The sequence below is a fragment of the Schistocerca serialis genome, chromosome 2 (genome assembly GCF_023864345.2).
Source record: "Schistocerca serialis cubense isolate TAMUIC-IGC-003099 chromosome 2, iqSchSeri2.2, whole genome shotgun sequence".
Taxonomy (NCBI): domain Eukaryota; kingdom Metazoa; phylum Arthropoda; class Insecta; order Orthoptera; family Acrididae; genus Schistocerca; species Schistocerca serialis.
In genome coordinates, this window is record NC_064639.1 from 1,151,263,402 (window position 1) to 1,151,276,783 (window position 13,382).

Genomic DNA, 13,382 nt, shown 5'->3' on the forward strand with positions numbered 1-13,382 from the left:
CGTAACATCTTATGTATGATAAACCGGCGCCGGCCGGTGTGGTGGAACGGTTGTAGGCGCTTCAGTCTGAAAGCGCGCGACCGCTATGGTAGCAGGTTCGAATCCTGTCTCTGGCATGGATATGTGTGACGTCCTTAGGTTAGTTACGTTTAAGTAGTTCTAAGTTCTAAGGGACTAATGACCTCAGATGTTGAGTCCCACAGTGCTCAGAGCCATTTGAACCATTTTGATAAACCTGCAACGTAAGCAAGATAATGGAAGTGTGAGTGACATTCAGGAAGTTTGATTTCTGGGCACTCAGATATAAAACATCTTAGCAGAGGATGGATACAAGGTTAGGTCTGAACGTTTCGCTGATGACAACGTCATTACAGATGGAGCATAGGTTAGGAATGCAGTATGATGGGTCTGGAACTCGACTGGCTTTGTTTTCAAAGTAGTTATCCCTCAATCTGCCTTTATCGATGCAGCAAAGATACCAAAGTGAATGGCAAGACGTGATTTGAACCACACTGCCTCCATGCTTCCATTTAGGCAGAATCACGCTCAAATATCTGTAATATTGCCCTATTGCTAGTTTGGTCTTAAATTAATAGCAAACAATCTCAGAAGTCAAATCCCTTAGTGTGTATTATCCTTCAGTGGATTTTCATCGAAGGCAAAGTATTCTTTTCTCTTGTCTCCGTGACGTTGCAAGATCTGTTATGGCGCATTGCCACAGTTGTTGATATTATCTCACCAGACGTTCCTGATAAGAATGGTACCACACCTGGAACTTCCTCGTATTACATGTGGAGAGTGCGATGAAAAGCCTTAAATTCGATGCAAAATAAACTGACGATTATTCTGCAGAGTGTAGTACGTTCAGCGTTGGTAGAACTGTATTAAGTCGTCCATAGACATCCAAGTATTCTACGTAGATTGTCGATCTGGAAAACATCACTGCGTTGGTAAGAACCACCAACCTATCAAAGGGGTTGGTTGGCGACGAAAAAAGGAGTATAGCCCACGATGAGTGAATGCTTTTACTTTAGACATCCAGCTTTTGACAATGAGAGCACTGAGAGACCTTCTAGCAGCATGGTCACCTATGGTATCTGTACTTTCGAACATGTTCGAAAGAACAGATACCATCTTCATATATACATTACTGGTCATTAAAATTGCTACACCAAGAAGAAATGCATATGATAAACGGGTATTCATTGGACAAATATATCACACTAGAACTGACATGTGATTACATTTTCACGCAATTTGGGTGCATAGAGCCTGAGAAATCAGTAGCCAGAAGAACCACCTCTGGCCATAATAACGGCCTTGATACGCCTGGGCATTGAGTCAAACAGAGCTTGGATGACGTGTACAGGTACAGCTGCCCATGCAGATTTAACACGATACCACAGTTCATCAAAAGAAGTGACTGGCGTATTGTGACGAGCCAGTTGCTCGGCCACCTTTGAACAGACGTTTCCAGTTGGTTAGAGGTCTGGAGAATGTGCTGGCCAGGCCAGCAGTCGGACATTTTCTGTATCCAGAAAGGCCCGTACAGGACCTGCAACATGCGGTCGTGCATTATCCTGCTGAAATGTAGGGTTTCGCAGTGATCGAATGAAGGGTAGAGCCACGGATCGTAACACATCTGAAACGTAACGTCCACTGTTCAAAGTGCCGTCAATGCGAACAAGCGGTGACCGAGACGTGTAACCAATGGCACCCCATACCATCACGCCTGGTGATACGCCAGTATGGCGATGACGAATACATGCTTCCAATGTGCGTTCACCACGATGTCGCCAAACCCGGATGCGACCATCATGATGCTGTAAACAGAACCTGGATTCATCCAAAAAAATGACGTTTTGCCATTCGTACACCCAGGTTCGTCGTTGAGTACACCATCGCAGGCGCTCCTGTCTTTGATGCAGCGTCAAGGGTAACCGCAGCCATGGTCTCCGAGCTGATAGTCCATGCTGCTGCAAACGTCGTCGAACTGTTTGTGCAGATGGTCGTTGTCTTGCAAATGTCCCCATCTGTTGAATCAGGGTAAGAACCGCTAGTCTCCTATGACAGAGAGGACAGGGGGAAATGGACAGAGAGAGATGAGAACTGGAGATGGACAGAGATAGGAAAGAGAAGAAGATACCGACATAGTGGAGGAAGAGACAGGCGAAGAGGTGAGGGAGCAGATGAGCAGACAGAGAAGGAGGAGGGAATGCACAGAGAAAGGGAGGAGATGAGTAGAGAGAGGCGCAGGATGACTTGGCAAAGATTGGGGGGGAGGGGGGGGGTAGAGGAGCTGAACAGGGAGAGGGGGTGATGGAGATGGGCAGAGACGAGGGGAACGAAGAGGTGGACTAATAGAAGATTAGAATAAACACATACGCTGGCTATCCCAGGTACTTAACTTGTTAAAGACAAAAACACAGGAATCAATCCTTACTAAAATAAAAATTGCATATTTTAAGACTTTAAAGGTGAACTCCATGCACAAGCTGTAGCGAGCCCATCGGCACCGACTGACCGCCATGTCATCCTCTGCCAACGGAGTCACTGGCTGCTGCATGGACGGCGTGGGGACAGCACACGTCTCTCTCGCCCGTTGTCAGTTTTCTTGACGTGGAGCTCCTACTTTGCATTCAAGTGGCGTGCCAGTTGAACTCACGAGTGCCAGTCGCCCATCAAGGAAAGAACAGATCTCTGGCACAACAGGGAATCCAACCAGGGTCCTCTACATGTCGGTCAGCCACGCTGAGCAGTCACCTGCTGTTTTGGATATTTTAAAATTGTAATGCATTAAGATCCAATGTGAATTAACATCTTCATTTGCCGGTCGGGGTGGCCGAGCGGTTCTAGGTGCTATAGTCTGGAACCGCGCGACCACTACGGTCGCAGGTTCGAATCCTGCCTCGGGCATGGATGTGTGTGATGTTCTTAGGATAGTTAGGTTTAAGTAGTTATAAGTTCTAGGGGATTGATGACCTCAGAAGTTAAGTCCCATAGTGCTTGGAGCCATTTTTTTTTCGTAATATACTGAATTACAGAACCTAAAGGAAATTGACGGTAATTGCCACTGGGTAAGGGGTAGGTGTGTTAGTGGCAACGATTATGTGACCCTACCAGAGTAGTTCAATAAAAAACTAATGTTCTTCATTGTAGAGTAAAACTTGTACAAAAATGGAAACGAACCATGGGTTTATGTTTCGGATCTACTGAGGTGTACGCTTCTGAAAGAACTGTAAGGTTGGTCAGGCAAGGGAGAGGGGGGGGGGGGTAAGGGAGGTGTCGGAGGTGATAACGAAACCACAAAATCGGGGTTGAGCTCCAAGGGTGAAATAAAAATTTGCTATTGCTGAGAAGTTGACAGCGACATCATATGGTTGTGATGATTAGAAGTTTGTGTTAATTTCAATGTTTTGTGAGGCATATGTACATTCTTTGCAGGTATCTCACGAGAATCTCACGGAAATTGACCTATCTGCAACTTACAAAGTTCCCAAGGAGATTAATTTTGTGCTCTGGGCTTACATGTCACCCGTGGAAACTCTGAACCTGCTTATGGACTTAGGAGATGACGCGGTTCGAATGCAATTGAGTGAGCCGGTGGTACAGGATTTTATAAGGTACGTCTTTTCCACGCATATCGAACTAGAACACCTGTTTCTTGGTAGTATCACCCTCAAGATCTCATGCAGAAACTGAATACTACTATCATCTCTGTAAGAACGATCTCCGCTGTCTGTGACACTGAAACACGAAGATCTGTTTGCTTACTTTCAGTCTATTATATCGAATGATGTTATATTTTGTAGCAACTCATGGAGCGCACCAAGAATATTTCTAGTCCAGGAAATGGTAGTCAGGATAATCTGTGCTGGCAGCTGTCAAGCTTCGTCCATGTTTTTGTGTAGGAGTCTCCCAATTTCAAATCTGTTTACCCTTTACGCATATTCCATAATTCGGTTGTTGTTGACTCAGTCAGAAAGAAAATCGGAAAAATTGGACGGAAAAACGATATGCACTAGGATAACCCTTTCTTAAGCGTGCTACAAAACGATATGTTCTACTTAGGAGTTTCCAGCAGTCTGAAGATAAAAATCTTTGCACATTCCTTCTATTCTGTACATCACAGCGCCACAGTACCATTGAAATTTTTACATCACCTCTTTTTTATTCTTATATTCTCTCACAATTTTTCGTGTTTTATTAATTATTTCATTCCTTTATTTGAAAATTATCTGAGCAGCATACTACAAACTATGCACAGACTCCTTCCATTACCAAGACGTTTTCCATCACGTGGTCCCACGGAATCCGTTAAATAAATAAGTAAAACCAAAACAGATTCAGGACACAAATTATGTGAAGAGACTCTGCAGTCTTGAATCTGTTACACACACTACATTTGCAGTCATATTTGCAGAATTCACGAAGTGACCGCTTTCGGTGCATAAGGCCATACGGCCATTGATCATCACATAGTGGTGCAGTGGGATGCTTCTCTTTGTGACAAAAAGGGGTCAAAACACGCACGATGGCCCTTGTTACCTTTAATGGGGATAGAATTTAGTCGCTTTACCGTTAAGTGCCTCTTAAAATTAAAACAAATAAACAAATGTTCACCTAATGATACTGATCAGCAACGCAAATGTTAATTGTGCTGTCCGCAGCTCGTGCTCGTGCGGTAGCGTTCTCGATTTCCGCGCCCGGGTTCGCGGGTTCGATTCCAGGCGGGGTCAGGGATTTTCTCTGCCTCGTGATGACTGGGTATTGTGTGATGTCCTTAGGTTAGTTAGGTTCAAGTAGTTCTAAATTCTAGGGCACTGATGAGCATAGATGTTAAGTCCTATAGTGCTCAGAGCCATTTGAACCGTTTTGTTAACTGTGCTGTACTTACGAATGAAACATCCCCTTTGAACAATTATACACGACTGTGCTTTTACTGACACACAATATTTTTAGCGCAACGCAATCTGACTTTCAAAAATCCCTCCAAAAGAATGGCCCTGACTAACATTAACCTATACCTTTCACAAATCACTTACCTCACAAAATCTTGGTTACTCGAACTACTGCAATACAGCGAGCGCCACTACTGCCAGCTAAATAAAAGATTCAAATTACGGAAGGCACTAACTACTGGTAGGGATAGTTAGCAAATGAAAGATATTAATAGAGAACAAACAATGTATTTACCTTAATATCATCATATATATATATATATATATATATATATATATATATATATATATATAGCAGTTCATGACAAATTTCAAAACTCCGCCATCTCTCTCCCCACATCCACCACTGCTGGCGGCTCACCACCAACTGCACAACGCTACGCGCTGTTAACATCCAGCTGCCGCTGCCCAACACTACAATGGCAGACAACAATGCAAACTATACACAGACTGCACACAGCACAGCCAGTGATTTTCATACAATAAGAAAACCTAAACAGCCTAGTTACATAGCCCCCATGCTCCCCACAAAAATTTTTACAAATTGTTTTGGGCAGTGGCCAATAATGATTTGATAAAATTTTTCATAATTACAATAACAAAGAAAGCAAATGCACACACTTATTGATACAATGTTGATCAAAAGCTAAACTTTCTCACAGTCCATAAAGGCAGTCCTAATCGTTCATCACAGTAAAATAGCAGTGTTTTTCTCAAAGTCCGAGCAGTAAAAGAAAATGCACACGGAAGTAGTGGATTTCCATGCAGTCTTGAAGAAGTAGTGTTGTCCTTCCAATGGAAAGACAGTGCTGACTCTCGACATGTAGGCAAGTAATGGGCCACAACAGAGCAAACCCACCACAGAGTCAGTGGAAGTTTTGAAGAATATTGGTAGGTAGGTCGTCACAGAGCATACCCATTGTAGTCTTGTTAGAGATTACGGTATTGGTGGGCCACCAGAGGGTCAGACCCACTGTAGTCCTTGTAGAGATAATGTTATTGGTGGGCCATCAAAGATGCAGCCCCAATGTAGTCCTTGTAGAGACGGCTAGCAGCCATCCGTTGCGACTGTGCAGGTGCACAATCACCATCGAAGAGTCTTGCAGAGAATATAGCAAGTCCATAACCACCACTTGTGCACTCACAAAGTTTTTGGAATTGTCCTTAGAACCAACAATGCTGTTATCCAGTCCCTTGCTGAATTATTAACACATGTGCAAACACTAACAGTCCCTACTTCTCACATATTGTCCATATACTATGATCAACAGAAACGTGTGCAGTGAAGTGATACTTAATTTGAAGAACTGGTGTCAATTACAATATTATAACATGAAAATACAATAACAAAGGTACAAAATATACCATTAAAGAACATAACAATACAGATAACATTTGTGGTAATACAGGCTTTACAAAAGAATCGAACTAACATATACATCAGTGTTACAGGAATTATGACATAAGTGAATATATAAAATAATGAGAATAGTTTTCGAAATATTAATTTCACACATGAGCATTAAAACAAAACAGAATTAATAATGTCTAAGTATCTTTACAAGATAAATAACATAGTATTTGAAAAATTCTACAACATAAATCTTATTAGCTAAACACTTAAAGACAGGAAAAACACAAATACACAATGGTACATACACACATAGCAAAATAATACAAAAGGAAAAGACAGGGTTTGTTTTACTGCAGTATTTTGCATGGAGATCTCCCTTGGTTCATCATTATTCCCAAAAGTCCTATCTATACTTGCTTTCTGTACTTTTTTTCGTATAACTTCTCAATGCATTTCTTCCAATTCATTGCAACTCATTCTCTTATATAGTCTACCCCCTCTTAAGCTAACTTAAATCTACTGAGCTCAGATGCTAAACGAAGGAACGAGGCAATGCAGCAGCACAAAACAATTAACACAAACAGCAATGACAAAAAAATGGAAATTTGCAAAGCAAGCTACAGTAAATCTAAATTACCAAGCAATTCAACATTACAACTAATATGAGGCAATGCACAGCAAACAAGAAAAATAAATCTGGCTTAGCAGAGTAACACAAATTGAAATTCAGTAGCACTATGCCTGGCAACCAACAACAGAAAATGAAATAACTTATACCTAAACATGACATAGCTCAAGCAGAAAAAATAGTACACTAAAGATAACAATGCAGATAAGGGAAATGTATAATCACATCTTAATGTCTAAGTAATTAAAGTCATGCACCACAACAACTTATTGTAAAAAAAAAATTACCATGTACTTGAAAAGAAAATTGTGTGTGCAGTTACTGTTACTAGTCCCTTCTCATTGTTCTTTCCTTTCCAAGTGCTCCTTTTTTTAAAAATGTGGATTACAAAATTATTATTTAATAGATCTGTTGACAGAAAGTGTTCACATTAGCAAATGCATTTTATTTTATAAAAGCAATGCTGAACACAGCTGGAAACTAGATATCAAATGAAATAAGCAACTATGAAAAGCAAAGCATAAAAATATCATTCAATAGTCATGTGACATTTCATAAGTTAGTAGAAATTCTCTCAACTCTCGTAGAAAGACGCTTGTCATAATCAGGTGTGCAGATGTATCTTTCCAAGTAATGGGCGTGTCGTATTTGCGATGCTTTCTCTAAAGGAATGTCAATGGCGAGGATAATGGCCTCTTTTTTTCTCCACCTAATGGCTTTCTTTTGTCAGATGACTACCTCTCAGCTGGGTGCCAAAAACTCATTACGTCAAGGTCACTTACCTTTCTTAACGAAATATTTACGACATCAGTTTCCGCTACAGTGACAGTCTCATATAAAAATTTCATAGGTCGAGAATTTGCTTTACAAATGTAGAAACAAAATCCTGTAAATATAAAAGTGTCCAAAGAATTTTCGTGGGCATTGTGATACATTCACACATTTACACACATTTCATAACTCTTAAAGTACGATTCTTGGTTTCCAACATCCTTTTTCACAAGTCAGAGTCCCTAACCACTACTCATTATTCCTTACCTTATTACACATATACATATTCGTCGACACTTCTTCAATATTTCATCATAAGAAATACGTAGCATACTCAAATAACTCATATAGCATCAGCTTATTAATCATAAACATACCGCAACAGCATAATACACATCATCATCGTAATAATAACATCATAAAACCTCAGCCAAATCTCAAAATCGTCGTAGCTTCCTCCAATAGTTTCAAAATCTAAAAAAAATTCTCTGTTCATATCAGTAGTGTCATTTACCTCAAACTTACTTTAAAAATCATGCTCCCTTACCAAATACATCATTCAAAGCTCTCATAGTATCACAATGGTTCTGGAAAAATATGAACAGTTAACAAAGTACAGACAAAATACAGTTTCATAAGTGTGAAGTTATCCAACTGTGTAATTGCGTAAACATGTGTCACTGATGTAGTAAAAAAATGTTTGTTTCTCTGTTAAATGATCAGATAGCTGTGTAATTCTGTGTTAGAGAAATATGGTACCGATGTGTAAAGTTGTATAAGCAAATACCATATTAGCTAGGGCTCCTTGTGTTTGCCAAACACATGGTACACAAAGTAAGTGTGTACCCCCCTGAGGATTAATGTAATTATACCCTCAGGTGTTAGAGATTACAGCAATGGAATGAAATGTATCACGGAAATCCTTTGTATCATTGTACTTCAAATATCTTTAAAAACAAATGATTTAAGTACAAAATTAATCACTCAAATACGTGTCCTGTAGCGCTAAATGTGCGTCTTGCTGTAAGATAATCTCTGTGGAAGTGTCGTAGTTATTGTCCTCCGAAAGTTAAGTTCTGCATAAGCCAAAGTACTTACCTCATGATAAACAAAAGTGAAATGCTTTGCATATAGATATCGTAGTTATTACATACAGTACCGTGATCAAGAAAGTACTACACTGTAACTTATTGTTGTGCTAATAAATAAAGGCTGTCTTATTGTAGCTATACCACAAAGTCACTATGAAGCATGTTTTACTTTCCAGAAGAATTCAGAAAAACTGTGCAGATATAAAGCAGATACAGCACAAAATCAACAATGTAAATTGTGTCACACATTAGTAGCGTCGTGATATAATTGTGTAGCTGTCAAAGAAACCAAGTGCTAAGTCATCTTGAATCCCACAGAAAGTAATTCAAATAAAGAATGTCTTTTCAAGTAAACCAAAATGTTGCATGAAAATCTCATTAGCAGTGCCGGTATATGTTCTAAGTATGTGAGCCTTATAGTCGTTACGTAATCGTGCAACTAACAAGCAAGAATGTACAAATAACAACAATGTGTCGTCTGTTCACTATGACAATGCATTCGTAATTTCTGTTTAAATAAGTTCTCTTGGTTCTTGACTGGATATTTAACTTCAAACATTGTTACATGTTAACAGTTTCTTAAGTCTGCCAATCTTACTAGTCACGTGAAGTGAAAAGTTTTATAGCAAAAACAAAGTTAAAAAACAGATTTTTTTTCAATAAACGGTTTTACATGTGAAATGTGGTGTAAACCTTTACTCTTTCTAGTAGGCAGAGTTTCAACTGAAAAGCAATTGTCATGTTTTATATGTCGGTAAGCGTCTGTGTTATTTTTCTCTGAGCCAGCTGGCACAGGTGGCTGCCTGCGGTGCGAGTCATTGTCTGTTCCTTTGTTGGCGCGCGTCGTTATTGGGATTAGGAGACCTAGCTTCTACTAATTCACATTGTCGAAAGTGCCCTGCTCTGTTTGAATCCCGCCAGTTCTGATGAAATTCAGGTCTGTCGTTATGATTATCTCGTCTGTCGTCATGTCGGTAGATTTCATAATTTCTTTCTTGTCGGTCATGTGGTGGAGAATTTCTTCCTGAATCGTAACTGCGCGCTGAACTGTTGCGTCTGAAGTTATTCTGCCTCCATTGATAATAATTGTTTTGGTTCCCATATTGTCTGTTTCTCTGATTGTCTCTGTGATAGTCATTACTATGGAAATGCGATCTTTCTCTGTAATTATTATTACTCTGCCAGTGGTTGTCATATGGGTGGTGTCTGTCAGGGTCACGATTTGCGTTGTAAGAATAGCCTTGTCGCGTCCAGTTATTATTTCTTTCATCGTGGAATTGCGACGGATATGACCTGTAATTGTTGTATTCCTGTTTCCGCTTTCCGCGATTGTCAGTGTCAATTTCTAGTTCTTGTAACAGTCCCTGAAAAGCTTCAATGTCGTCTTTGCAACGTCCTGCTAAAATAATATGTCGTAAATGTTCAGGCAATTTGATTAAGCAAATGTGGATGAGTTCTGAGGGGCTGTATGGGTTTGAAAGATACTGATTCTTATGCAATATGTCTTCAAAAAATTTGACAAGACTGGAAAATTCAGATTGTTCAAAGTGTTTCATCATCATGATGCTATGTTTTACTCGGTCTTGTGTAGCTTGAGACCAATATGCTGAGAGGAAGGCATGATAAAATTCTCCTTCACTGTGACAATCGTGAATGACCGATCACATTCTTTCAGCTGGTTTATTCTCTAAGTAGCCACACATAAATTCTAATCTGTGCTATAATAACCAGTTGGGAGGAAAACAATGAGAGAATTGATGGAGCCACACTTGTGGATGAATGTCGTTAGCAGAATTCTTAAACGTTTTGAATTTACATGTAGTAATGAACAGCTTATAGTCAAAATCATCGTGTCGGCGAGTCGCATGTCGGTCATTGTTAGGTCGTGTCGGCGGTTCCATCTCAAAATTCGGTGCACATTGCTAGTTTCTTTCATAACTTCCGAAATGCCCTGTGTTATTATTTTGCGGCTTTTCCTTATTTCTAAGTCCCTCTTCCCGTATTGGAGCGCGAGTGTCCTTTGAAATTTGTAATTTTTGTATTACTTGTGCCAACTGATCTTGTACTTCCCGGATTTCTCTTCTGTACTGTATATTGATTTGATTTTGATTCTGTTTGAATTTTCTAATTTGTTCATACTCTTCTGTGTCAGTGAAGGCTACAGGTCTTGTGTCATTCAGATCATCATCTACCTTTGTAGATAAGTTAGTGACCTGATCCGAAAGTTCGGCTACTTTCTCCGATAGTGAATACATTTCCTCAGTGTGTTTTTCTGAACCAAGTTTCAGAGTGTCCATTTGTGTTGAAATCGAATCTACTTTGTCCTTTAAGTTTTCCTGAGTTTTTGCAAGTTGCGTAACCAAATCTGTAGATGCAACTCAGTCAAATTTAGCTTGCAAGGTCTCATGATTTTCATGAACAATAGTTTGCAGTTCTTTTATGGCTGCTTCGTGATTCTGTAATGCATTTTCATGCCGCGAAAAAATAGGTTGAAAATGCTCACAAATTTGAGTTTTTACGTCATTACAGACTTTTTGACATTTCGATTCAATGTTATGTAACTCAGTAGTTAAATCTTCACGTGTTTGTTCAAGAGTTTGCTCCAATGATTCTAACTTTTTAAGATTTTGTCCCACTGTGTCTAACTTTTTAAGATTTTGTTCCACTGTGTCTAACTGTTGCTGTGTTTGTCTCTGATTGTGTTCCATTGTGTCTAACTTTTGAAGCCTTTGTCCCATTTGTTGCATTAATTGTAATAACAACGCAGTGGTGTCTGAAACATGTTCCTCAGTGCTTTTCGGCAGTGAATTTGCACCGGCAACATTCACATTTTGACAAGCGGAAAATGTGTCTTGACTCATTTGAGAAAACGGCGAGGACGCAAAACCTGAATCTACAGTATTTGCAAAATTGTGTCCTGTCATTTCGGATTCCTGAAGCGAGCTGTTGCCGAGCGATCGGTCGATAATGCTTCCCTGTTCACTATTTGTTTCACAGTCTACGCCATTATTTGCCGTCCGCTCCATTTCCCTATGCACAGTTACCAAATTACTACTTTGAACGTCTGTTAATTCATTACACAGTGGTGCTGGCAAGCTACGCTCGTCGTCACTATTATTGCTCAGTTTACTTTGGAGCCTAGTGTTACGTTTTTCACACGCCATTATTGTCACAATATTTCACACGGTAACACAGAAAAGCACAATTTGAAGAGCAAAAATAAGAGAACACATTAACATAGCACTGAAAATAATATCTAGTTAATTGCAGCTGCGAAACACTTGGTGCAAATCTACATGCATGCCACAACTGTTTTACTGTACAACAATGAAAAACTACAACTACAAAGGAAATTCTCTCTATGATTACGCGCTAGCAATAAACAATAGCTACACTAATTACACAAACTACAAGAAAAAAATCAGAAGATTCCAGTGAGGTATCCTCAGCTAAGGGTCGACATATGAAACGTCCCCTATGAACAATTATACACGACTGTGCTTTTACTGACAAACAATATTTTTAGCGCAACGCAATCTGACTTTCAAAAATCCCTCCAAAAGAATGGCCCTGACTAACATTAACCTATACCTTTCACAAATCACTTACCTCACAAAAATCTTGGTTACTCGAACTACTGCAATACAGCGAGCGCCACTACTGCCAGTTAAATAAAAGATTCAAACTACGGAAGGCACTAACTACTGATAGGGATTGTTAGCAAATGAAAGATATTAATAGAGAAGAAACAATGTATTTACCTTAATATCATCATATATATATATATATATATATATATATATATATATATATATATATATATATATATATATAGCAGTTCATGACAAATTTCAAAACTCCGCCATCTCTCTCCCCACATCCACCACTGCTGGCGGCTCACCTCCAACTGCGCAACGCTACGCGCTGTTCACATCCAGCTGCCGCTGCCCAACACTACAATGGCAGACAACAATGCAAACTAGCCACAGACTGCACACAGCACAGCCAGTGATTTTCATACAATAAGAAAACCTAAACAGCCTACTTACAGGAACAAACTACGATAAATACCGAGTCACAGCACAGTATTTTGTTCCTAATAATGTTTAATGTATTCAAAATATCAACATTAATTCGATGAGTGGTGAAAGCAACTGCTCTATTCAGTCATTAGAAAGTGAGTCGAGAGCCCAGTAAAGCTATTAGGGAATAGTTATTGCATAAAATTAAAGAATTTAAAACAGCTCGTGAAACGCATATTGTGTTCACAGCTAAAGGTTGGCCTAAATGAAGATAAATCGCGTATCTTCTCACACCTAAACAGGGTCACACCGACAAGCAACGCTACAACCCAAGCGTCGATTAGAAAGAAATCTATGTCACAGTCCAACCTGAATCAAAGTCCAACCTCAGTGTACAGTATCAGACTCCCAAACCTACTTCAGCCGATAAATTAACAAGCTCAGCCGATCCGCTAGCAGAAAATAATCATAATCCAAACTAGTGCCGAATTATTTTTAGTTCATGGTGAATTTGCACGAAGTACTGCTGTCCTACTACCAATGACCCAAAAAACT

The 13,382-nt window shown here is 39.6% G+C and overlaps 1 protein-coding gene across 1 annotated transcript in view; it reads left to right on the forward strand.

The window, feature by feature from the left end:
- Positions 1-13,382, forward strand: part of LOC126458610 (UDP-glucosyltransferase 2-like) — an 86,206-nt gene that overhangs the window by 24,962 nt on the left and 47,862 nt on the right. The window contains exon 3 of the mRNA XM_050095775.1: positions 3,445-3,623. Coding sequence (XP_049951732.1) covers positions 3,445-3,623 — 179 coding nt within the window. The remainder of the gene's footprint in view (positions 1-3,444; positions 3,624-13,382) is intronic.